Below are 26,639 nucleotides of genomic sequence, written 5' to 3'. Positions count from 1 at the left end.
TTTCTTCAGGGGTGCCTTGGCAAAATTCCCAAAAATTGTGTATAAGCCAGCAGGTAGATCAAGTCTAACTTAGGTTCACAAAGCCACAGGTTTTTATTGTGCACCATTAAAATCTTGTAGCCACTGGCACCTTAAGACCAATGACATCATCTGTTGGCGAGGACAGTGAGCATCTCCACAGCATCCTTGTTTGCACCTCCCTGCCCCTCTCAATAAGCACTTGGGGTCACATTTGCTGAGTGAGGGAGAGAAACTGAATACTGGTCAGTACCAGTGCGCAAAGCTGTGTTTGGCTTGGAAGAATTCATTACCTTTTGGGTGTTCTGCATGTGTGAATATTAAACTAGTAGTTTAGTTTTTTACATTTTAGAAAGGGGTCCCTTAAGAATATGCAGAATTGTAAAGGGTGTCTTGACTGAGAAAGGGTTGAGAAACACTGCTGGCCAAGGATTGTGCTTATGGATCAAATGGCCAGAACAAGAAAGTGTCCTGGAGAACCGTATTGGCATGTCAATCTCTCTTGTCCCTTTAAAGCCGCGTACACGCGTAGCGGTATGTCCGACGTACTTAGTCTGACGCACTTCCCGCCAGACTGTCCGTCGGACTTTCCGAACGGGCTACTTGCCCACACATGGCACTTTTTGAGCGGACTAATACGGCGTACTAAGTCCGCCGTACTATCCGCCCTACTTTTGAAATGAACGGACTCGCCCACACACGCGGAGGAAAGTCCGCTCATTTCGAGCGCGTCTCCAGGTAGGCGGGGCCCGCGAAGGAGACGTCGCTGGCCCCGCCGCCTGGTATGGACTTAAAGGGGAACCCCAACGCCGGAAAAAATCGGCGTGGGGGTCCCCCCCCCCCAAGTCAACAACAGACCCTTGTCCGAGCACGCTACCCGGCCGGCCAGGAAAGGGGGGGCGAGCGAGCGCCCCCCTCCTGAGCCGTACCAGGCCGTGTGCCCTCAACATGGGGGGTGCCTCGCGGCCCCCCCACCCCAAAGCACCTTGTCCCCATGTTGATGAGGACAAGGGTCTCTTCCCGACAACCCTGGCCATTGGTTGTCGGGGTCTGCGGGCGGGGGGCTTATCGGAATCCGGGAGCCCCCTTTAATAAGGGGGCCCCCGGATACCGGCCCCCCACCCTATGTGAATGAGTATGGGGTACAATGTACCCCTACCCATTCACCTGTAAAATAAAAGTACAAAAAAAAACACAACACACAAGATAAAATACTTTATTGCACAGCTCCGGGGGTCTTCCGTCTTCGGGGGTCTTCTCGCCGGACTCCTCCGCTATCTTCTTGTAGCTCTTTTACTAGCGGAGGAGCCCGGCTTTCTTCCTCGCCGCGGCCTCTTCTTCCAACTTCGGGGGTCTTGTCCCCCTCTTCGGTTCTTCTGCTGGGCCACCGCGCCTTCTTATAGCTCTTTTACAGGCGGTGGCCCGGTCTTCTGTCGCCGCCGCCTTCCGTTCTTCTTCTTCTCCAGGAGATGTTGACTCGACGATCTCTCCGGCCGCAATACCAGGCACGCGCTGCGCTGCCACTTATATAGGGACAAGGGGCGGTGTCACATGGGTTTATGTCACATGGGTTGGTGTCACATGGTGACCCCGCCCCCTTACGATGTCACAGTCCCGGAGGATGCTGGGACTGTCGCCATGTGACATCAACCCATGTGACCAACCCATGTGACATAAACCCATGTGACACCGCCCGTTGCCCCTATATAAGTGGCCGCGCAGCGCGTCACTGGCATTGCGGCCGGAGAGATCGTCGAGTCAACATCTCCTGGAAAAGAAGAAGAACGGAAGGCGGCGGCGGCGACAGAAGACCGGGCCACCGCCTGTAAAAAGAGCTATAAGAAGGCGCGGTGGCCCGGCAGAAGAACCGAAGAGGGGGACAAGACCCCCGAAGTCGGAAGAAGAGGCCGGCGGCGAGGAAGAAAGCCGAACTCCTCCGCTAGCAAAAGAGCTACAAGAAGATAGCGGAGAAATCCGGCGAGAAGACCCCCGGAGCTGTGCAATAAAGTATTTTATCTCGTGTGTTGTTTTTTTTTGTACTTTTATTTTACAGGTGAATGGGTAGGGGTACGGCTCAGGAGGGGGCGCTCGCTCGCCCCCCCTTTCCTGGCCGGCCGGGTAACGTGCTCGGACAAGGGTCTGTTGTGGACTTGGGGGGGACCCCCACACCGATTTTTTTTTTTTTTCGGCGTTGGGGTTCCCCTTTAAGTTCATACCAGGCGGCGGGGCCAGCGACGTCTCCTTCGCGGGCCCCGCCTACCTGGAGACCCGCTCGAAATGAGCGGACTTTTCTCCGCGCGGGAAAAGTCCGCTCATTTCAAAAGTACGGCGAACTGGCATACACACGGCCGGATTGTCCGCCGAAATGCGAGTCCGGCGGGAAGATTGGAGCGCAACACGGCATTCTAAGTCCGCCGTACTTTCGGGTCAAAAAAGTATGCCGGAGGCTACACACGGGGGGGATTGTTTGGCGGACTTGAGTTTGCCGGACTTTTCCACCGGATTGTTTGATCGTGTGTACGCGGCATTACTATGAATGGTTGGCAATAACCGTGACTGTTCAAGGCTGTCTGACTTTTCTATTATGATGTTTAGCTATGTCTATGTATCAGACTTTCTGCAGCAGGGGATTTCTTTAGGCAGCTTTATGGGGACTACGGGTTTTCATCATTTAGTACCTGGATGCCATTTAAAAATGGCATTTAGTAGCACCTCTTAGGTTTCCTGGCTCAATGTTCTAATCAAATACAGATCTAGATTCAACCACATGCTATTTTGGATTCCTATCTAGCCTGACCATGGCAGATTGCGCACTAGTCAATAAGTGTGGCTCCTGTGAAGATGGGATAATTCAAGATGTTCACTTCAAGGACCTGTTCATAGTTGGCCATTTGGGATTACAGGCAGAATTGGTGTAGAATTCACGCAATGTGAATTTGGGTGCCATTCATCCTTAATACATGAATCGCAGCAAAACATGTCTACAAAAATTTCACCTGGCTCAGGGTCCAAATTTGGTTTGACAAATGCCCATAAAGCATTCAAGTGCGTGGGCTGCCCTATGTGCAGCATCCAATAGCACATGTGAATCGTATGGAAAACATTGAGTGTTATGTGACATGTGAACAGGGCCTCAAGCATAGGTTTTCTGTTATGTTACCATTTGCATAAGTAGAGGCAATACATGGATGTATGGAGAGATGCGTAAGCGACAGTAAAATGGAGACTTATAAGATATGCATTTCAGTCAGCACTAATTTAGGAATTCAACTTTCTTGAAATCCCCTTTGACTTTGTTTTTCAGAAGTGTCTATCAGGAAACTGTTATCATAGCATGGAATTGGTTTCTTCCCTTCTTGTGTTTGGTTTTTTTTGTTGTTTGTTTTTTAACAGGAACCTTTTGGATTCAGACTTTCCTATTCACACATTTGCTACATATTGCCCTACAGATTAATAATAAGAATATCCATGATATACAGGAGAACATGGACATGTATTCCCGTGTTAAGAGGAGGAGGAAAAGTCTGCGTAGAAACAGTTATCCAATTAAAACCCGGCATGAGGAATCCTCAGAAGGAGAGGAGGAGGAAGAGGAGGTGTCAGAGGGTGAGTTTATGGGGTTGGTTTTTTTTTTATGCTGCTTGGGAAGTCTTTAGCATTTGTGAACGAGACCTTCACTAGCATCTTCTCTTGAAGTAGAGCTAAAGGTAAAACTTATTTTGGATAGTGTAAGGAAGGGCTATAACCCCTGTTTTTTTTTTTTTTTTTTTTTTTTTTTTTTATCCCATCTGCCTCTCATTGGGGAGATTTACCTTCGCTTCCTGCCCTATAGCCAAAACAGTGGGAAATCTGACCAAAGTCTGGGAATCCCTAGTTTTCACTGGAGCTAGTGTTCCCCATTGTAAGATTTCTCCTATTTCTTGTCTGGTAACAACCCAAAGTTTGGGATTTTCTTTCCCTTTTATTGCTGGTACACAGAACAGATATAGAGGGTGAACCTAACTGGGGGTAACTACAGCAGTCAAAATGTGACAGGTGTTTGTTCCAATCCCTCTCCTCTGTCCATAATAAAAGAAAATAAATACAAATTTCCTTTAGTTACACCGCATCCGGAAAGTATTCACAGCGTTTCATTTTTTGCACATTTTTTTTTTGGGTTAGTCTTACTCCAAAATGGATTAAATTCATTATTTTACTCCAAAATTCTACAAACAATACCCCATAATGACAACGTGAAAGAAGTTTGAAATCTTTGAAAATGTATTAAAAATAAAAAACAAAAAAATTACATGTACATAAATATTCACACCGTTTGCCATGACATTCAAAATTGAGCTCAGGTGCATCTTGTTTCCACTGATCAGCCTTGATGTTTCTGCAACTTGATTGGCGTCCGCCTGTGGTAAATTCAGTTGATTGAACATGATTTGACAAGGCACACACCTGTCTGTATAAATTCCCAGTTAACAGAGCATGTCAGAGCACAAACCAAGCGATTAAGACCCCTTTCACACTGGGGCAGTTTTCAGGCGTTTTTCAGGAGCTTTAGTGTTAAAAAAAAAAGCGCCTGAAAGAAGCCTCATCTGCAATCCCAGTGCTTTCACACTGAGCCGCTGCACTGGCAGGGAGTAAAAAAAAAATTCCTGCAAGCAGCTTCTTTGAAGCGGTGAATACACCGCTCCTAAAGTGCCCCTTCCCATTTAAATCAATGGGAAGTGCCTGCAAAACGCATGCAAAGCGCTTTTGGCAGTGGCGCTTTTAACCCTTTATTTTGCCACTAGCAGGGGTTAAAAGTGCCCCAATAGTGCTATAAAAATGCTGGTTAGTTTAGGCTGCGCTTTACCAATGTTTTTCGGGGGCTAGCAGTGTGAAAGGGCTCTTATAGCACTTGGGCTTTCACATTGGGATTGCAGATGAGGCTTCTTTCAAGCACTTTTATTTTATTTTTATTTATTTATTTTTTTTAACGCTGAAAAATGCCCCAGTGTGAAAGGGATCTAAGTCCAAGGAGTTGTCTGTATACCTCCGAGACAGGATTTTTTTTTCAAGGCACAGATCTGAGGAAGGGTGTAGAAAAATGTCTGCAGCATTGAAGGTCCCAATGAGCACCCGCCCCTCCATCATTTGTAAATGATGATGGAGACACACTTTTCCTAGAGTGGGCTGCCCCGCCAAAAGAAGAACCATCTCTGCAGCACTCCACCAGTCAGGCCTGTATGGTAGAGTGGCCAGATGGCAGCCACTCCTCAGTGAAACGCACATGACAGTCTATTTGGAGTTTGCCAAAAGGCAACTGATGGACACTCTGAGCATGAGAAACTACCGTATTTATCGGCGTATAACACGCACATTCGTTTTAAGAGGGAAGTTTCAGGAAAAAAACTTAAATTTTTGTATTGGCGTATAACACACACAAGCTATTTGCACCCGATTTTCATGGTGAAAAAGTGAGTGTTATATGCCAATAAATACAGTACATTCTCTGGTCTGATGAAACAAGAACTTTTTGGCCTGAATGGCAAGCGTCATGTCTGGAGGAAAGAAGGCACTGCTCATCACCTGTCCAATACCATCCCTACATTAAAGCATGGTGGTGGCAGCATCATGTTCTGGGGATGTTTTTCAGTGGCAGGAACTTTGGGAGACTAGTCAGGATGAAGGGAAAGAAGAATGCAGCAATATACAGACACATCCGAGATTAAAACCTGCTGCAGAACGCTCTGGACCTCAGACTGGGGTGAAGTTCATCTTCCAACAGGACAACAACTGTAAACACACAGATAACAAATGAGTGGCTACGGGACAACTCTGTGAATGTCCTTGAGTGGCCCAGCTAGAGCCCATATTTAAACCCAGTTGAACATCTCAGGAGAGATGTGAAAATGGCTGTGTACCGACTTTCCCCATCCAACCTGATGCAGCTTAAGGGGTTCTGCAAAGAAGAATGGGAGAAACTGTCCAAAAATAGTTGTGCCAAGCTTGTAGCATCATACTCAAAAAGACTTGAGGCTGTAATTGGTGCCAAAGTTGCTTCAACAAAGTATTGAGCAGAGGGTGTGAAAACTTATGTACATGGGATTCATTTTATTTTTTTTGTTTTTAATAAATGTACAATGATTTCAAACAAACTTCATTCATGTCATTATGGGATATGGTTTGTAGAATTTTGAAGAAAATAATAAATGTAATCAATTTTGGGGGAAAAGGCTGTAACATAACAAAATGTGGAAAAAGTGAAGTAATGTAAACACTTTCCAGATGCACTGTATACTTTAAATTGGAGTGTTTTATTTTTTATTTTTATTATTCCCTTTTTAGGATACAATTTTTCTACTTGATGGCATCATTATGGATTGAGTTGCTTCCTAGTAGTTACACAGTTGTAAAAAGTGTAAATGTTGCACCACAGGGGAAAGAGAAAAGCGGCACTCTAATGCCTAGTACACACGATGAGTAAATCGGATGAAAAATACCACTTTCATAGCAATCTTACAATAATCTGATAGCACACAGCTTTCCACAGTTCATGCAAAATTATCCAGCTCAAACCTTTTTGTCGTACAATACCAGAACAAGCAGTGTGTGTTTTTTTTTTTTTTTTTTATTTTTTTATCGGTACAATTTTCATCTGAAAAAAAATTGAGTGACCATGACCACGCATGCTCAGAAACGAATACATTTACAACGCATTACATCACTTCTAAAATTTTAAAATAAATCATGTAGCGCTGCCTCTTTTAAAATACCTACTAAATAACATAAATCAACATATATATATATATATATATATATATATATATATATATAAATTTGCAAATCTCAAAAAACGTGTGCAACAATGCATGTGCAAATAAAAAAGTGCAAAAAATATTCCCTTACTTCAAGTGCAAAATCGCATGAAACATGAATAGATAATCCAATATTAAAATTGTGCAAATATAGCAAAAAATGTGACAAAATCACAGTGCAACAATGGCAAAAAGGAAAGTCCATGTGCAATATAAAGTGTTCAGAAATATTCCTGTGCTGTCCAAAAACTGAATATCCAGTGGTGACAGTTCAATAATCATGCAATGTTGTCACAAATGTAAACATGCTCCAGATAAATCGCTCCACCTTCAGTGCTCAAACAGTGCACCCTCCGTTTCCCCCAGCCTCTCAACTCAATATGAGACCCCTCAGGGTCAAACACACATATAGGGGGCAATTGCTGGTGTATCTTCTTTAGAATGGATCGTTCAGCAACAGACTCAGATCGTATTACCACCGGTCATGGGGAAAGAAGGGGGACTCGCATGTGTAGTATTGCAATTTTTAATCGAGATAAATAAAATCCACACTTACATTTAAAAAACAGATCCGCGCTGGTAAACAAAGGCACTTCCGGTCTCGGCCGCGACCGGAAGTGATGGACGTGACACCTGGCTCCTCCCTGACGCGTTGCGTCACAAACGCGTGACTTTTTCAAAGGGTCAAGGAGTCAGGTGTCAATAGAGTTTAAATAGAGCCAGCGGCGCTGTCATGACAACACAGAACCGCCCCATAACTAAACAAATATTATCTTCTTAGTACAACAAAAAAATAGAAATTGCACCTATTCACCGCTTATTAATATCATAATTAAAACCATATAATAATTACTAAAACTTTCTCCACATAAATCTATATAAAATAACAATTAAAATATAGCGCCCCACAGACACTGCCATCTTGTGGTTAAATTTCATATTACATCATTTTGTATAGATAATGCTCACTATGGACACTTAGTGATAAAAATACATAGCAATATAATAAAAAATAAAGAAATATATAAAAAATATATAAAATATTTTCTTCCCACTAAATAGTAGTTATATTTTAACTGTCTTATAGATGGCCATGATATTAATTTTTAACTCAAACAATTTAATTATGAGTGACAAACTTCTAAAATTACATTTGGTCCTTCAAGAAATTTCGTAGCTTTAGTAACCGTTGCATTTTTGACATGAGACTAGCATGCAAAAAAAAACGGACGATCATGTGTCCGATATCAAGGCTGGCAGGAACGGAGGTTTTCCTTCCAAGGGTCAAAGATGGGAATTTTACATTCTGTGGTCATTATACTCTGTCCCCTACCACCCAAAGTAGGCTACATTTTTATAGGGGGGGTGTGTTATTTCTTTTCTATGCTATTACAGAGTCCCAGGAAGAAGGTGAAGACTGTGATGAAGAAGTCGAGGTAGAGGGTGAAGAGGGAGAAGAGAATGATAGACCATACAACCTCAGGCAGAGGAAAACTGTGGAAAGGTATCAAGCACCTCCTATTGGTAGGTAATGCATTTAGTATTTAAAAAAATCTTATGGATGGAAATGCTTGAGATTACACGAAAAGCACCTGTGCATTGTAGTCAGTATAATTGAAGGGAATTACTGAAAAACTTTATCTGCTGTCTGATTGCAAATTTGATAAAATGCTGTGGAATGCGTATACAATTTGAGGTTCATAATGGATGAGTTCTTAGTGTACTTTAACCACTTAGACTGGAAGATTTGGCTGCTTAATGACCAGGCCATTTTTTACATATGGCACTGCGTTGCTTTAACTGATAATTGCATGGTCCTGCAATGCTGTAACCATACAGAGAGAGCTTTCTCTTGGTTGTATTTGATCACCTCTGCATGTTTTTTTTTTTTTATTTTTTTTGCGCTATTCAACAATTTGCTCTAATATCCCCAAAAATGTTTATAAAAAACATATTTCTTCGTCAGTTTAAGCCAATATATATTCTTCTACATATTTTAGGTAAAAAAACGCAATAAGCGTATATTGGTTTGAGCAAAAGTTATAGCGCCTACCAACTATGGGAAGCGGTGGACAGATTGGACACTTTTCACACATTTTTGGGACCATTGACATTTATACAGTGATCAGTGCTATAAAAATGCACTGATTACTGTGTAAATGTCACTGGCAGGGAAGGGGTTAACACTAGGGGGTGATCGAGGGATTAAATGTGTGTTCCCTGGGTGTGTTTTAACTGTAAAGGGATAGGACTCACTAGAGTAGACATATCGTTGTTCCTACTTAGTACGAACAAATCATATGTCTCTTCTCTCCTGACAACATGGATTTGTGTGTTTTTGAATCGCCCTCAGATGTAGCCATACTGCGATTTGCGGGAACTAAACCACTTTGCCGCTGTATATCGGCATGAGCCTGTCGGCAAGTGGTTATGCACCTATATAGCTAGATTTTGTTATATTATGCCCATAGTTTCCTTTAACCACTTTGCGCCGGGTGGACGTCCTTTGATGGCCTCGACTTTGGGGAGTTATATCTGAATGATGCCTGAGGCCACAGACATCATTCAGATAGCGGCATTTTCAGCCGGCGATTCCCTGCACCATAAGAACGATCATAGCAGCTGTTCCGCCGCTTGATCGTTCTTACGGGTGGCGGGAGGGGACCCCTTCCATCGGTGAGACGGTAACAGGATCCGCTGGCCCCTGGATGATATCGTAGAGATTTTCACGTGGATCAGATGGTCCCCGGAGTTCCTATGATCGTTCAGAGGCCGGGCGCGATGTTATGATGTCACGCCCGGCCTCTGCATTCAAAATAACGGCACCACCTTTGCTGGGAAGCCGTGATCGTTTTTTTATTTTTTTTATTTTAGGCTTCCCAGCCTAGAGGTGAAATATGGTGTCTTATTGACCTCATATCTCACTGTAAATAGGTCCGATCATGCCATATTCCTATTACAAGGGATGTTTACATTCCTTATAATAGGAAGAAAAAATAAAATTAAGAATAAAAAATAAAGTGCCCCTGTCTTGTGAGCTCGTACGCAGAAGCGAACGCATATGTAAGTCCCGCCCACATATGTAAAAGGTGTGCAAACCACACATGTGAGGTATCGCCGCGAAAGCGTCACCTATGGGGATTTTTAAGTACCAAAGTTTGGCGCCATTCCACGAGTGCGTGTAATTTTGAAGCGTGACATGTTTGGTATCTGTTTAGGCGTTTAGGCTGCGCAAATACCGTGCGAGATAAAAAGTTGCAGCAACCACCATTGTATGCTCTAGGGTCTTTGCTAAAAAAACATATATAATGTTTGGGGGTTCTAATGGAATTTTCTAGTGAAACAATTATGAATTTTACACGTAGAAGAGAAATGTCAAAATTGGCTTGGATGCGAAGTGGTTAATTTGGATTTTTTAAATGTACTCTTGAATGGCATCTAAATAAAAGCCAGTTTTTTTTTTTTCCCTTTCTTCAGAAAGATTGTTTTGGAGGAAAGCAAATATAGATGCCAACCCAACCAGTTAACGTTGTGATTATAGTTCACGTATTTATAAATTATATGAATAAGCATATATTCTGATAAAGCAGATAATCTGATATAGCATTAAAGAAAGAAAACTGCAGTGATCTGAAGTTCCATGTATTTTCTTTTTTTTCCCCTAATCTGTTAACATGTTTGGTTTTATTTAGAGCCAGCACATCAAAAAAAGCGACAAAGCACTTTGTTTGATACACACAGATCACCTGCAAGAAGAAGCCATATTCGGTATGTTCACAGCCTGCAACTACCAGGCTATTGTTAGACTGATGTATTTTTTATTTTTTCCCACATCTGGCGTGCTTTATTTTTTAAATCGAGAAGCTTTACTGAGCCTAATAGAGGGATCTTCCAATAAAGAGCTTAAAATAAACCAATCATCTTTGTTAAAAAACAAAACAAAAACTTGCCATTTTTTGCCTCTGCAGTGGTTTTGCAGCTATTTTTCTTGAGTCCATTGTCAGCGGTCTTCACTTCCACAGTGGAGCTACAATGTATGGTTGAGTCCATTGTAGAATGGTACTGAGCAAATGCTGACAATCTCCTGTGAGAAGCACTTAAATCTGCTGTAAATGTTTGAAGTGTGTGGGCCCAGGCTATGGATAGTACCACATTTGCTTACTGCTTGCAGTAATAGGGCTTTAAAACCTGCTCTGACTGACCTTTATAGCCGTACAAATTGTTTGAAAATGCATTTTCACCAGCACTGAAGTCACAGCGCCTCTGTCACAAATGAGCAGTTGAAACACTCACCTGTTTTTATTCCACTCGCTGGCTGAAAATGCTGCAGAGAATGTAAGTTGTTAGCGAGAGGGTGACACCTAACTCATCCAGCTGGCGATGAAGTGACATGCAAGCAGGGGAGTAATTTGTTGTCCTGCTTTCTCATGTGTGGTGATCCTGGCACTGGCCATGTTGTCGCCACTATCTAGTCCAAGGCTGCATGGAATTGGAGTATCTTCCAGTGGTCGTTAGGGGTTCCTTGAGCAATGAATACTTTCTGCCTCTCAGATAAGTTCCCATTGACGCCATTGATCTTTTCAGCTATCCCTAAGGGGGTAATTTTTTCCCAATGACTACAAGCATTAAGGAGTTTTCTTCCCACTGACAATTACACTAATGTACCATACGTTTGTAGATCTAGTACATTTTATCAGGGCTTCCCTCAGACTAAATGAACAAAAAGTGAATAACACATCTGAAAAATATATACAATAGAACACAAAAAAAAAACAGCTACCAAGAGTGTAGTGACAAATGAAACTGGCACAAGGTCAGATGTAAATATTGATCCCAACAAATCCCAACATGTTTCGGACAATAAAGCCACAAGGCTGAATTAATGCTGTATCTATATCCTTCCTCGGGGGTTTAGACGGTAGCGTATTAAAATTCTATTAAGAAATATGAAAATATCAGTATGATAAAGAAAAATGCCAAAAACATACATAAAAAGTACAATAAATAACAAAACTCCAATAAATTGGCATATATTGAAATACTTACAGTTCGCACGTTCTTTAAATTAAATCGCACCAGTGGAAACAAAAGATCCCCTCAAGCTTCAAACATTGCTGAATCGTAGGTTAGAAAAAGCAGCGCTAAGGCCGCAAAAAAGACATGATGCCAGATGTAGCAAAATGTCTGGAAGACTAAGCCAATTATGTAGTAAGCACGGCTTGGGCAGAAAATTCCCCCAAAGGTGAGCAGCAGTTCAGTGCATACAAGGATGGCCAAAAAAGAGGGGCTGGAAAACGAATGCCTGCCAAAAGATTAATAGAATATATACTAAGCCTCAGGTGATCTCATCAAACACTATCAATGGCAATTTCTAATAAGAAGGTAAAGACGCGTCAACGAAAAAAGGCACACGGCCAAACATCAAAAGTGTCGTCATGTGCTAAAGTGACACCTATATGCAGAATGTAAACAAACGGGCAGTAAACCTTTTAGGAATAAACTAAACCATGTTTGTTTGTTTTTTTTTTTTTTTTTTTTTTTTTTTTTTCATGCAGTTTTTCATGAATACTTGAGTCATTTTCTGCTGCCAAGGTTAATGATGCTTTCAGTTTAGCAAGCCCAGTTAAAATGGAACTAAACGTAACTATTAAAAAAAGTTATTGGAGTAGAGACCTGCAGTGTCTTTTCTGCAATAACAAACATCTGCCTGCTTGCAGTCTTCTCTTTGAATGAACACTGTACTGTGCATTCCTGGCACTCTGGCTGTAGCAGAATGACTATGCATGCACGGGATGATGTCATTCCACCACCGGCCACTCACGAGGCCAAAGACCATCACCTGGGAGTAGAGGACAGTGTCTGGCAAGGGATGTAGCTGGAAGGTGGAGGTGGTAATTTCTTGGGGTTTACTTCGGCTTTAAGGAAAATTCCTGATTTCTTAAACTTTCTTTCCCTTTTTGCTTACTGTTAAATTCCTATGTGGTCTGGAAGCCATTTTTACTGAGCGCTTTATGCTTTTTTTTTTTTTTTTTTTATTACTGCCACATCAATTGTAATGCAGATTTGCTGCAGATCAGAACAAACCCTATTTTCTTAATTTCTCAGCATGGGTTTCCCAGAAGCCATTAGTATTGAAAGGATTTGTCTAGACGGCTTAATTCTGCTTTTCTAAAGCAGGCAATTTCCTCAGTTTGCTTCCCATTCGTATTTTTTTTTTGCCTAAATTATGGATTACTAAAGTGCAAAATGCGCCTAAGGCATGAATACATTTTCAAGAACTGTTGGATTATTGCTTTATTTACTTCTCTGTAAGCGAGATTACTAAAGAGTATGCACTATATTGTCTTCTCTGATCTCTTCCATAGTTCCCCAATAGTAATTTCAGACTTGCGTCTCAGGAATAAAAGACTCGCAGGGTCTATATTTGAAGCAGAACCCTAGTTTTCAGATTTATACCTTGCTGCAGGCACATACCTCAGGTTTGTCAATTATAGGACAGGTCCTCTTCACCTTTTTGCTGGTTTTACACATCATGGTCACACGCCTGTGATCTCGAATACAGATATGATGATCTGCTTTGCACTGTTCGGTTTGTTAGCACTGATATCTCTAGGACCTGCAGTCAGATTAGGTCTGGGAAGAAGTCTGAATTAATGGCCTGTAGTAGTCAAGTTACTGCTTTGTTTTAACATTAAGAGGAACATATTGGAAGCCATGCTGATTATACTGAGGAAACCCAAGAAAAGGCATTGACTGCACTTGCACTCTTTGCAGACAGTGTGGAAAGTTAGCCATTCATGGATCGAAATTTATTTGGATCAGCAGGGACCGGCCAAATTTCATGGGGCACTGTGGTTGTACAGAAATCTACCAATGGACTTCTGTACAACTTCCCTAACAGATTTTCCCCGCTCAATCAGCACCACAGACTATAGCCTGCAGCACTGATCAGTATATTCTGATGGCGGGTACATCTTCCCGCTCTCAGAATATAATAGCTCAACAAAGAGGATTCCCCTCACCACACATTTTTTTAGTGTCTCCTTTAGTTCTAATAACTCCTTTATGTAGATACTTATTGCACATGATATTTGTAAATCTAAAGGTTGATTGTACAAAGATTGTATGGTCAGATTGGAGCATGTATAGTTAACTTTGCTTATTATCTACTGCTATCAAGCCTCCTTTACTCGCCTTTTGTCTGTCTATTTCCTTTATTCCAGTGTACATGTTAATGAGTGTATTTTTCTGCAGAAGAAAAAAGCATGCAATTCACAGCAGCGATACCACTTCCTCATCAGATGAAGAGCGGTTTGAGAGGAGAAAGTCTAAGAGCATGGCCAAAGCCAGAAATAGGTATTTGCCATATACAGTATAAGTAGCAACTAATGCATATGAATAAGCATCTTCGTCTTCTATTGCTTTGTAACAGTAGCTTTTCTTCTTCCTAGACTTACCTACACATACCTGCTGCAACACCCAGGTTTCCACCATTCTATTGATTTATTTATTATATTTATTACAGGTACTTATTTAGCGCTGACAATTTACGCAGCGCTTTACATCTGTTTCACATTCACATCAATCTCTGTCCTCTTGGAGCTTACAATCTACAGGTCCCTAACTCAGTTTCATACATGCGCTACATCTCAAATATTCACAGTGCCTAACTTTTTCCACATTTTATGTTAGTCTTTTTCCAAAAAATTTTTTTTTTTCAAAATTCTACAAACAATACCCCATAATAATGTGAAAAGTTTGAAATCTTTGCAAAATTATTAAATAAAAATAGAAAAAAAAATGTACATAAGTATTCACAGCCTTTGCGCCATACTTTGTTGAAGCACCTTTGGCACCAATTACAGCCTCAAGTCTTTTTGAGTATGATGCTATAAACATGGCACACCTATTTTTGGCAGTTTCTCCCATGCTTCTTTGTAGGACCTCTTAAGCTCCATCAGGTTGGATGGGGAGAGTCGGTGCACAGCTATTTTCAGATCTCTCCAGAGATGTTCAGTCAAGTTTACGCTCAGGCTGGGACACTCAAGACATTCAGAGTTGTCCCGTAGCTTTGTTATTGGCTGTGTGCTTAAGGTTGCTGTCCTGTTGGAAGATGAACCTTCGCCCCAGTCTGAGGTCCAGAGTGCTCTGGAGAAGGTTTACGTCAAGGAGGTCTCTCTACATTACTGTATTCGTCTTTCCCTCGATCTTGACTAGTACCTAATCTTGCCACTGAAAAACATCCCCACAGCTTGGTGCTGCCACCACCATGCTTCACTGTAGGGATGGTATTGGCCAAGCGATGAGCGGAGCCTGCTTTCCTCCAGACATGACGCTTGCCTTCAGGCCAAAGTGTACAATCTTTGTTTCATCAGACCAGAGATTTTTATTTCTCATGGTCTGAAAATCCAGCAGGTGCCTTTTGGAAAACTCCAGATGGGCCGTCATGTGCCTTACTGAGAAGTGGCTTCTGTCTGATGACTAACATGCGGGCCTGTTTGGTGGAGTGCTGCAGAGATGGTTCTTCTAGGAGGTTCTCCTCTCTCCACAGAGAAATGCTGGAGCTCTGTCAGAGACCATCAGGTTCTTGTTCACCTCCCTGACTAAGGCCTTTCTCCCCCTGATTACTCAGTTTGGCCAGGGGGTTCACTCTAGGAAGAGACCTGGTGGTTCCAATGGATGATGGAGGCCACTGTGCTCATTTAGACCTTAAATGTCGTAGACATTTCTCTGTACCCATCCTCAGGTCTCTGCCTCGATACAGTCCTGTCTTGGAGGTCTACAGACAATTCCTTGGACTTAATGGCTTGGTTTGTGCTCTGACATGCACAAACTGTCTGTGGGACATTATATAGACAGGTGTGTGGATTTCCAAATCCTTTCCAGTCAACTGAATTTACCACAGGTGGACTACAATCAAGTTGTAGAAACCTCTCAAGGATGATCAGTGTAAATAGGATGCGCCTGAGCTCAATTTTAAGTGTCATGGCAAAGGCTGTGAATACTTGTGTACACTTGATTTTATTTTATTTTTTTAAATTTTTTCTTATAAATTTGCAAAGATTTCAGACCAACTTCTTTCACATTGTAATTATGGCATATTGTTTGTAGAATTTGGAGGAAAATAATGAATTTTAATCCATTTAGGAATAAGGCTGTAACATAACAAAAAATGTGGGGAAAAAAGTGAAGCGCTATGAATACTTTCCATATGCACAGTACACATGCTAGGGCCAATTTAGGCAGGAGCCACTAAAGCTATCGGCGTGTCTTTGGAGTGTGGGAGGAAACTGGAGTGCCCAGAGCAAACTCGCATAAGCACAAGAACATGCCAATTCCATGCAGGTAGTGCCATGGCTGGGGCCCTAGTGCTGCCAGGCAGATTTGCTAACAATTTGGCCACTGTGCTAAGTGGAAAATCTTTAACATGAGTAGTGTTTGAAGCTTTTCATTGTCTTCCTTTTTTTTTTTTTTTTTTTTTTTTTTTTTTTAAACATGTGTCTTTTACCCCTGGGTAGGGAATGGTTAAAACTGTATTTTTTTTTATTTTTTTTTCTTATGTCCTCTTTTATATGATATTTCACAGGGACATTACAAATTAGGGAAAATGCTAATTAAACAGTTTTCACTGGAATTTGCATGTTTGTCTTTCCCTCACTCAGTCCTGGAGACAATAGCCATTAAGTCAAATAGTGTGAATTTCCCTAGCATGGACACAAACCACAGTAAATACCTGATGGGGGTTATAAACTTTCTTTGCCCTATACAAAATTAGAAAAATACAAAACAAAACAAAAACTTAACCTGAAGCTTGATTCTCAGCCATGAAATGCAAGTTTCTTTTGATGGAACCAGGTTTTACTTTGTGTATACCTTCAGTAAAACTGTCTTAAGCCCAGTGACACTGTTTGCTGAACTTATTTGCCTGAGTTTTTTTCCCTGTGGGTTGAGACCTTTTTCTTTTATGTGTTCTATATGTTAGGTGTCTCCCTATGAATCTCACAGCTGAAGATCTAGCCAGTGGTATCGTGCGAGAAAGGGTCAAGGTTGGTGCCAGCCTTGCTGATGTAGATCCAATGAGCTTGGATCGATCGGTGAGTATTGTACTGAAGTATTGTATTTAAAGCTTGCATTTATCTCTTCTAGATCTATTATGATTGAATTCTAAAAGAGTAGGGCATGTTTAAGTGGTTATAAAGGTGAAGATTTCTATTTTTTTTTTGTTTGAACCTTAGTGCATTCTCTGCATTAAGGTAAGAAAACCTTCCAAAATTTGCCTCCCTCCCAGCAGTTATCTGACCCTGAACTCGATCCAGCGCTGTCCCTCCCCTCTCTCTTCTCACAGAAAACTTGATGGCAGCAGCAGGCGACTTGCTGTGGGGGAACTCTGAAGAACAGGAGCCAAGATCACTGGCGGAGAACTTCAGAAGCAGAGGCTTCGGCTGCTCTGTGCAAATCCTTTGCGCAGAACAGGTAAGTACAGTATCTCACAAAAGTGAGTACACCCCTCACATTTTTGTAAATATTATACCTTTTCATGTGACAACCCTGAAGAAATTACACTTTGCTACAGTGTAAAGATGTAAAGTAGTGAGTGTACAGCGTCTAAACCGCTGGCAACAAAAATGAGTACAGTGAAAATGTCCAAATTGAGCCCAGTTAGCCATTTTTCCTTTGCAGTGTCATGTGACTCGGTTTGGAAGGTCTCGGGCGTGAATGAGGTGTAGGTGTGTTAAATGTGGTGTAATCGCCATTTCTCTCATACTGGTCACGAGAAGTTCAACATGGCACCTCATGGCAAAGAACTCTCTGAGGATCTGAAAAAAAAAAATTATTGCTGTACGTAAAGATGGCCTAGGGCTATTGTGAGCTGCACAGTATACTAGCACGTACACCTTTCAGTCACTTTCACCTAGCAGCAAAAAGGGTTGCTGGTTTGAATCACGACCATTACACCATCTGCCTGGAGTTTGCATGTTCTCCCTGTGCCTGCGTGGGCTTCCTCCGGGTACTCCAGTTTCTTCCCACACTCTAAAAACATGCTGGTAGGTTAATCAGATCCTGTCTAAATTGGCCCTAGTATGCATGAATGTGTTGGGGACCTTGGGTTTTAAGCTCCTTGAGGGCAATGACTGATGTGAATGTACAATGTATATGTAAAGTTCTGTGTAAATTGACAGCGCTATATAAATACCTGAAATAAGATTGGCAAGACCCTGAAACTGAGCTGCAGCGCAGTGGCCAAGACCATTCAGAGGTTTAACAGTACAGGTTCCACTCAGAACAGGCCTCGCTATGGTCAACCAAAGAAGTTGAGTGCACATGCTCAGCGTTGTATTCAGTGGTTGTTTTTGGGAGGTAGATGTATAAGTGCTGCCAGCATTGCTGCAGAGTTTGGAGGTGGAGGGTTAGCCTGTCGGTGCTTAGACCATACCCCGCACACTGCATCAAATTGGTCTGCATGGCTGTCATCCCAGAAGGAAGCCTCTTCTAAAGATGATGCACAAGAAAGCCCGCTGAAGACAAGCAGACTAGGGACATGGATTACTGGAACCATGTCCTGTGGTCTTATGAGACGAAGATAAACTTATTTGGTTCAGATGGTCAAGCAGGTGTGGCAGCAACCAGGTGAGGAGGACAAAGACAAGTGTGTCTTGCCTACAGTCAAGCATGGTGGGAGTGCCATGGTTTGGGGCTACATGAGTGCTGCCGGCTCTGGGGAGCTACAGTTCATTGAGGGAACCATGAATGCCAAGATGTACTGTGACATTCTGAAGCAGAGCATGATCCCCTCCCTTCAGAGACTGGGCCGCAGGGCAGTATTCCAATATAATGACCCCAAACACACCTTCAAGATGACTACTGCCTTGCTAAAGAAGCTGAGGGTAAACGTGATGGACTGGCCAAGCATGTCTCCAGAGCTAAACCCTATTGAGCATCTGTGGGGCATCCTCAAAAGGAAGGTGGAGGAGCGCAAGATCTCTAACAGCCACCAGCTCTGTGATATCATGGAGGAGTGGAAGAGGACTCCAGTGGCAACCTGTGAAGCTCTGGTGAACTCAATGCCCATGAGGATTAAGGCAGTGATGGAAAATAAAGGTGGCCACGCAAAATATTGATACTCTTGGCCCAATTTGGACATTTTCACTTAAAGGTGTACTTACATTTGTTGCCAGCAGTTTAGACATTAATGGCTGTGTTGGGTTGTTTTGAGGGGACAGCAAATTTGCACTGTTATACAAGCTGTACACTCACTACATTACATTGTAACAAAGTGTAATTTCTTCAGTTTTGTCACATGAAAAGTTATAATAAAATATTTACAAAAATGTGAGGGGTGTACTCACTTTTGTGAGATACTGTATAACATGTTTGTTTGGACAAAGCATTGGTTACTTTTAGGGAACCAAGCAAAATCCTCAGTGATGTGCTTCTGAGTTCATGGAAACATTCCATGTTGTAAGAGGCCATTGCTAATTTCCTCCTGAAAATGCTAGTCACATTGATGTCTCTGACTACTTTGTCATGGACGTAAAATAAGATGGCAGATGAGGAATGTTGGTGTGATATCACGACTCTTAATCTCCATACTTGTTTTAGATTGGTGACATGGCACATAAAGAAGCTCCTGGATCACAATAGGTAGAGAGAGGGCATTTTCAGAAGAGGCTCTGGTAGCCTTCATTGGCAGCCTAAATGCCTTCTCTGCGTAGGTTTCCTTTAATTTGAAGTTCTGCAGAATTTACCGATGGCTGGGCTGGAAAAGCAACTGACCCAACTTCTTAATGCTGTGTGGGTGACTGTTGGGAAAGAGGTGTGGCATCAAGGAATGATTTTTTATTTATTTTTTTTGGCTCCGTTGTGTCACTGGAAATGGTTAAGAGCAGTGTGGCTAGCAGTGTTGGATATATGAGGAAAGATTCTGGGTTGGGGCGTGGAACCAAGATCTAGTCTTTGAAGGGCGTTGAGCAGAGAGCTTTGGCAAGTGAGTGTGCTTAATAATGCAGCGTTGCTCTTCTGTGAATTTAATTGAACAATAATTGGGTGAAATTGCAAAAAGCCTGCTATCCTTTGAAATAACACTAGGATAAGCAATTCTTGGCCTTAAAGTAAAATTTCAGGCAAAACCTAACTTTTCTTAATGTTTCCTTCCCCCCTCCTAATGCCTATTTTGACTAATCTGTATAAGAAAGATCTGTATACTGTATCTGAAGATTGCTTTATTGGAGAAAGCAAGTTGCCTATTTTACTATACAGTGCAACCAGGGATTGCTTTATTGCATTAAGCGAGTTGCCAATTTTACTTTACAGAGGAGCCAGGAAGACAAACCTTTCAATTGCTAAATGTCAACTTAATTTTAATGAAAATTGTTTTACTTTTTTTATTTCTGATTAAATGTGCATTTCTCTTTTGTTCATTGACGGACACAGCTCCTGTAATTCTTGACCTTGGGGTTATTACACCACTTCAGGAGAGGACTAGGCAGAACATGTAGCACATGTAAAAACAGCAAGACTGCACAGCACCGACCAGGAGGCGGTCCCTCTGGCTATAACCCCTCACCCTGCTTCCTGCAGCTCAGTTTTTTTTCTGCCTAGTGTAGAAGGACCTGGCTCCCTGAGGGGATCATTGGTCCTGGGTTTTATTTCATTTATTTTTTCTACAATTTTTGATCCTGTGATCTACTATCAACAGCCGGCTGGGTGACAAGTTGGATAATATAGATCCTTGTAGTTCCCCCAGCCTGGCCATCGAGAGAGCAGACCCTAGCTATGTGCTGGGTCAGCCACGACATACCCCTTCTGCTCCAGGGGCGGCCGGCAAGCTATATACTCTGGGCCACACACATGACCGGACTACTGCTGTCTGTGTCAGTCTGCCATGGCCAGCAGCTACCCCGTACTGCTCGGGTGATGGGTCTGTGGTGGAATGCTTCCAGCAATCCCGACAAGAAGGGTAAGTACGGCTCTCCCTGCCTCTGCAGGATAGAGCAGCTGGTCATTCCCTGGGAGGTCGACTAGGGAGTCTCGCACTCTCCCTTTCCTCTCTCCCTATACCTCGTTCCCTCCTCACCCTGCTGGGGCCGCTATGTGAATGGGCATGATGTGCAATGTATGTAACTGGGCTCCGAGCTTTGGCAGGTCTGCGCTGACTCTTGGGGTTCGTTTTTGTTTTTCTGCCCTTTTTTTTACTGCTCTTTGAGGTGCCTGAGTAAATTTACCTCAGGAGAGGCTGCAGCCATTTTCCTGTAGTCTTATGCAGTTTATGGCTCTTAGCCATTTTATAGAAGGTTCGGCGGCCATTTTCTTGGGGATTTTTGTACCAAGAACAGCTGACGGCCATTTTCTTGTAGCCTCAGGGCGTTTTTACCTCAAGTGCTGGGTCTGTGTACCTCAGAACAGCGCAGTTCTCACTCTGACCACTTTGTGACTGAAACAGGGCAGAGCGATCAGTGGCAGCGCAGCACTTGTTCAGAGTTGGTGAGTCCTGCGGAGGGGCCCCTCAGTCTGTGAGCAGCTAGGAGGGTGGGATTTGTGTACCTTGCCTTAAGTCCCTAAGTTGTGGCAGGCGAGTGAGGGTCATCATGGTGTCAGAAGCTGATGCTTCTTTCCCAGACATCCCTGCTATTGCAACCGGCTCACCTGAAAAAAATGCGGTGCCTATGGATGCTTTGTCGGCGGTCCTGGAGACCTTTGTTGTGCGGGTGCAAGGGAGGTTAAAAACGCCCCCTGTGCGCCCCACCCTCCCATCTTCTGGGTCCCAAGAAGAATGGCGGTGCGTTACCCAGAGGAGAGCCTCGTGAAAAAATGGACGTTTCCTCTGGTCGTTGACCCCCCGGTATCAAGGTTAAATAAAGTAACCACGATTCTGGTAGGAGGGACTCCTGCCTTCAAGGATCCTGCTGACAGGAGGGCCGAAACAGTGACACGGTCCATATTTATGGTAGTGTGGTGTCAGCGTTACGACCTGTGCTGGCCATGGCCTTGGTGTCGCAGATGCTTACTGAATGGGCAAAGCTGTTGCACCGTGAATTGGAGAAGCAACAATCTCCCCTGGTCTTTGTAGAGCTGACAGACCAGTTGGTTTATGGCCTTAAGTATGTCTGCGATGCGGCCCTGGATACGGTCCCCCTGCTCTCTAGAACATCAGTATCGGCAGTAGTGCTATGGCGCCTGATTTGGCTGAAATGCTGGTCTGCGGACCAGGCATCTAAAAATGGTCTGGCGGATTTGCCCTTCTAAGGTGAGAGGCTTTTTGGAGTTTTGTTAGATGACATTATTAAAAATATTACCGGTGGGAAGAGCACATTTCTCCCACTGCCCAGAAAGGGTAAGGAGCCACGCTGAAGGGGAGCGCCCTCTTTTTTCCCACTCAAACGGCTTTTTCACCTGCCCAGGTCGGCAGGTAAGCGTTCCCAGTACAACAAGGCGCCTGCTGAAGGACAAAAGCGTCCCCTGGTTTCGCAAGCCAAACAAGTCTGCAAACAAAAATGTTACCGCATGAAGGTTTTCCCCCGTCCAACTCTTGGGTGCGGTGTCACCTTTGGGAGTTTGAAGTCTGTTGGACCTCTCTACTGTCCGACCTGTGGGTTTGCGAACTGGTTATATCGGGATACAAGATAGTTTCTTTCTTGTCCACCGAACAGATTTTTTTCCCTCCAACCCAAAGGCCCTCAACAGCTTTGTGAAAGTGCAAAGGTTCAGGATGGAATCGGTTTGCTCCGTGGTTGCTGCACTCCATCAGGGGGACTTCCTGGCATCCCTGGATATCCAGGACGCGTATTTACATGTACCCATATGCCTCAGGCATCAGAGGTTTCTGCGTTTTGCAGTCAGGGAAGAGCACTATCGGTTGGTTTCTCTCCCTTTTGGTCTGGCGTTAGCACCTTAAGTCTTTACCAAAGTGTTAGCTCCATTTCTGGTGCTGTTAAGGCAACATGGGATTGCAATCGTGGGTTACCTAGATGACCTCCTTCTGAGAGCAGCTTCCACCTCCGAATTAAGGGAGGATGTAGCAATCACCATGCAGACTCTCCGGGAGTTTGGTTGGGTGCCGAACCTAAAGAAGTCAGCGTTGGTGCCGACTAAACACCTGGAGTACCTGGGCTTGCTGTTAGACTCCTCAGAAGCGAGAGTATTTCTCCCTTCAGACAAGCTGCAGACTCTTCAAGCTGCGGTGAAGTTATTGATGAATCGCAGGTGGTCGTCGCTGCACTTCTGCATGCGCATTCTGGGCCTCATGGTAGCCACTTTTGAGGCGGTACCACACACTCAATTTTACACTCGAGAGGTCGCTCACATTCTCCAGTGGGCAGAGTGCCAGGAGCTGGCCCTGACGGCCATATATATCCCAGGCGTGGAAAACTGGCAGGCTGACTACCTAAGTCCGATGCTGGGCCCAGGGGAATGGTCGTATCCGCAGGTATTCGGGCTCCTTTGCCTAAGGTGGGGCACACCAGATGTGGACTTCTCGGCTCAATTGGAAGGTGCAGAGGTTTGTGTCCAGGACAAGACTCCTGGGCGGACGTGTTGGTGGCTCCATGGGGGCATTATCGGCTGATTTATGTCTCCCCCTCAAGCTTCTACCACATCTGCTGCGCAGAGTGGAGGCCGAGGGTATTCCAGTAATTTTGATTGCCCCAGATTGGCCTCGGCATCCTTTGTACTCCGACCTAGTACGACTTGTGGCGTATGTTCCCTGCGGCTACCGATGCGAGAAGACCTTCTAGCGCAAGGTCCGATACTTCATCCTGTTTTAACGTCATGGCTGTTGAAAACCAGGTGCTAAAAGGCAGAGGTCTGTCAAACTATGTAATTTCCACTATGCTGAGAGCAAAGAAGTATTCTTCTCTGAAGATTTGCCATCGTACATAGGCTTACATCTCCATGTGTGAGGAGATGGGGTGGCGTCCGTGCACTTATTCAGTTTCCAGGTTCCTGCTGTTTTTGCAACGAGGGGTAGATCAGAAACTTGCTTTAAGCACCATCAATGCACAGATATCAGCCCTGGCTGTCTTTCCAACGCCCCTTGCTGACTCACTCATTGGGGAGTACCTTCGTGCAAGGGGTTCTACGCAGTTCCTCAGTTCAACCACCTCTACCTCCGTGGGATCAGGATCTGGTGCTATCGGTGCTTCAGAAACCGTTGTTTGAGAACATTAAGGAGATTCCCTTGTTAACACTCTCTCAAAGTAGTTTTTCTAGTGGCCATTACATCTGCCAGGAGGGTTTCTGAGTTGGCGGCCTTGTTATGCAAGTCTCCCTACCTGGTCAACCATAAGGATAAGGCGGTGCTATGTCCGCAGCCCTCTTTCCTTTCAAAGGTGTTTCAACATTCCATCTAAATGAGGACATTGTTACCTTCCTTATGTCCTAAGCCGACACACCCAAAATAGGTTGCCTTACATTCCATGGATGTGGTCCAGGCTTTACAGGTGTATCTAGCTGCTACAGCTCCCTTCCCGAAGTCAGACTCTGTCTCAGTGGCTGGTCCGAAAAAAAAGGTCTGACGGTCTAGTCGTCCACCATTTCTCAGTGGATCAGACATATGGTAGTTCAGGCCTATGTCTTAATGAGGTGGGTGCCCCCTTTTCCTGTCATGGCTCGTTCCACCAGAGCAATTGGGACCTCCTGGGCTTTCCGACATCAAGCATCTGTCTCCCAGGTGTGTAAGGCGGCGACTTGGTCATCCGTTCACACTCACTCAATTCTACAAAGTTGACGTAAGCACATCTTCAAATGCTTGCATTGGCCGCAAGGTTTTGCAGGCGGCTGTGTAAGGTTGCAATGACACTTTCTTTAAGTTACTAGTTTGTTGTAAATGCATCTTTTGATGCACAAGTTGGCCGTTGGTTTTCATGGTGGCCATTTAAGATGGCGACTCCTCTGTTGAGGTTTTCTCTTTGTTGTGAGTGAACTTCTGTTTTGCTGTTTCCACCGCTCATTTTTTGACACTGCTTGGGGACGTCCCTAAGGTTAAGAATTAAAGTTGCTGTGTCTGTCAATGAACGAAAGAGAAAATAGGATTTTTGTACTCGCCGTAAAATCCTTTTCTCTGAAGTTCATTGACGGACACAGCACCCACCCCTCCTATTTATGTTTGTACTGCTTTTTGACAAACTGACCTGCAGGAAGCAGGGTGAGGGGGTTATAGCCAGAGGGACCGCCACCTGGGCGGTGCTGTGCAGTCTTGCTGTTTTTACATGTTCTACCTAGTCCTCTCCTGAAGTGTCGTGATAACCCTAAGGTCAAGAATTAAAGGAGCAGTGTCCGTCAATGAACTTCAGAGAAGAATTTAACTGAGTAAAAATCCAATTTTTTTCTGCTTTTCTCTTTTAGATTCGGTTTGATCGTGTCGGAGGTCTGAGCCAGCACATATATGCATTGAAAGAAATGGTTGTTTTCCCACTTTTGTATCCAGAGATCTTTGAGAAGTTCAAGATCCAGCCTCCCAGGTCAGTGCAGTTAGATATATTTTGAGTTCTTAGACCGCTGAAAAGAGCACCAATGTGCAATGGGAACTTTTCCTTCTTTTGGAATGAGTGTTAAAGCTTAACATCAGAAAAAATTTTGTGGCCATGTGTGCAGCTGCTTTTTATACCTTTAACTAATTTGTTGGTCTTGCAGAGCATAGTCCACCTGCCTGCAACAATGAAGTGCCCTCTGTCGCCCCCCCCCCCCCCCCCCCCCCATATCCTGACCAGTGGCCGCTTTGTCATTATTCCCTCAGCCAGCGGTCTTGTACAATCCCCACTATAGTTCTTCGTAAAGGCAGGGTAGACATAATCACGCTGCTGATCACTGCTTTGGGTTTACCCAGGAGTCTAACTTCTGGTCTGTTCCGTGCTGTGTATTTGGCTTGCCTGGCCAGTATGATCCTGGTTTGCCCCACCTCCAATGACCAGACACTTCAGACAGGCCAGGACATGCACGTCTCAGAAGCCAGCCTCATCAAATCCGCTTCCCATATTGCACTCTGCAGAAACCATGTGCGGTGTACTGCCATAAAATTAAAGAGAGCAAAGCAGGGCACAGCTCTCTGGGTGGACGGAGTGCAAAGCCTCTGTGTAGTACACTTCTGATCCGCCGCACACATGTCCGCAGCCCCCCACACACACACAATTTCTATATCCCAGGGCATGCTGTGTAGTACATGCCAATGAACCCTGTTAGGAAGTGACGTCACAATCTCTGGGAAACCACCTCCTGAGCCCTGCGAATTGAGAGTTTCAGAGCAGAATGGTGACATCACAGCTTTCAAAACAGAGGTGTATGCAGTGTTGATTAATATGTCAGCAGTTTTGCTTCACTGACTATACTGGACTACTGTGCAAACTTAATCGCCATTCCTGAGTTCTTTGAAGGATTAGACCTTTTTTTTTTTTCAGGGTTTTTTTCCTGCTATCCGGGGCTCTAGTTGAGAGATCTCGCTACTTATTTTGGTGAGAATGATTTTATTAGACTGAAAGTGAATGAAAATTCTCCACCTGCAACACTACAAATTTAAAATAATTTTAAGTAGATTATGGGAACACTAGAACCTTTTTATTGCTGTGTGCTGATTTTCATTCACTTACTGGTTAATAAAACTGTTATCATTCTGACAGGAAGTGAGGTTGTGACATCTTTTAATGAAGTCCTGAATAGTAGCAAAATCCTGATAGGGATAGGGGGAAAAAAAACTTAAATTTTCAGCAAAGAGATACATGTCAAAAAAGCGTTTCTGTATTTACATTTGTGTGGCCTGTGTATTGAAAAAGCCGCTGCTTCTCAGCTCTCCAGCCACAGATCAAGTGAATACTTAGTCCCCCTTGTCAGCCACTATTGTTTCTC

The 26,639-nt window shown here is 43.7% G+C and overlaps 1 protein-coding gene across 1 annotated transcript in view; it reads left to right on the top strand.

The window, feature by feature from the left end:
• ATAD2B (ATPase family AAA domain containing 2B) overlaps nucleotides 1-26,639 on the top strand; it is a 201,962-nt gene that overhangs the window by 51,733 nt on the left and 123,590 nt on the right. The window contains exons 6-11 of the mRNA XM_077488860.1: nucleotides 3,468-3,624; nucleotides 8,202-8,330; nucleotides 10,499-10,574; nucleotides 14,061-14,162; nucleotides 16,789-16,900; nucleotides 25,146-25,261. Coding sequence (XP_077344986.1) covers nucleotides 3,468-3,624; nucleotides 8,202-8,330; nucleotides 10,499-10,574; nucleotides 14,061-14,162; nucleotides 16,789-16,900; nucleotides 25,146-25,261 — 692 coding nt within the window. The remainder of the gene's footprint in view (nucleotides 1-3,467; nucleotides 3,625-8,201; nucleotides 8,331-10,498; nucleotides 10,575-14,060; nucleotides 14,163-16,788; nucleotides 16,901-25,145; nucleotides 25,262-26,639) is intronic.

The sequence above is a fragment of the Lithobates pipiens genome, unplaced genomic scaffold, assembly GCF_037356315.1.
Source record: "Lithobates pipiens isolate NorthernLeopardFrog02 unplaced genomic scaffold, aLitPip1_a1.2 Scaffold_18, whole genome shotgun sequence".
Lineage (NCBI taxonomy): Eukaryota > Metazoa > Chordata > Amphibia > Anura > Ranidae > Lithobates > Lithobates pipiens.
Note: the sequence above shows the minus strand (reverse complement) of the source record. Positions and strands in the feature narration are given on the sequence as shown.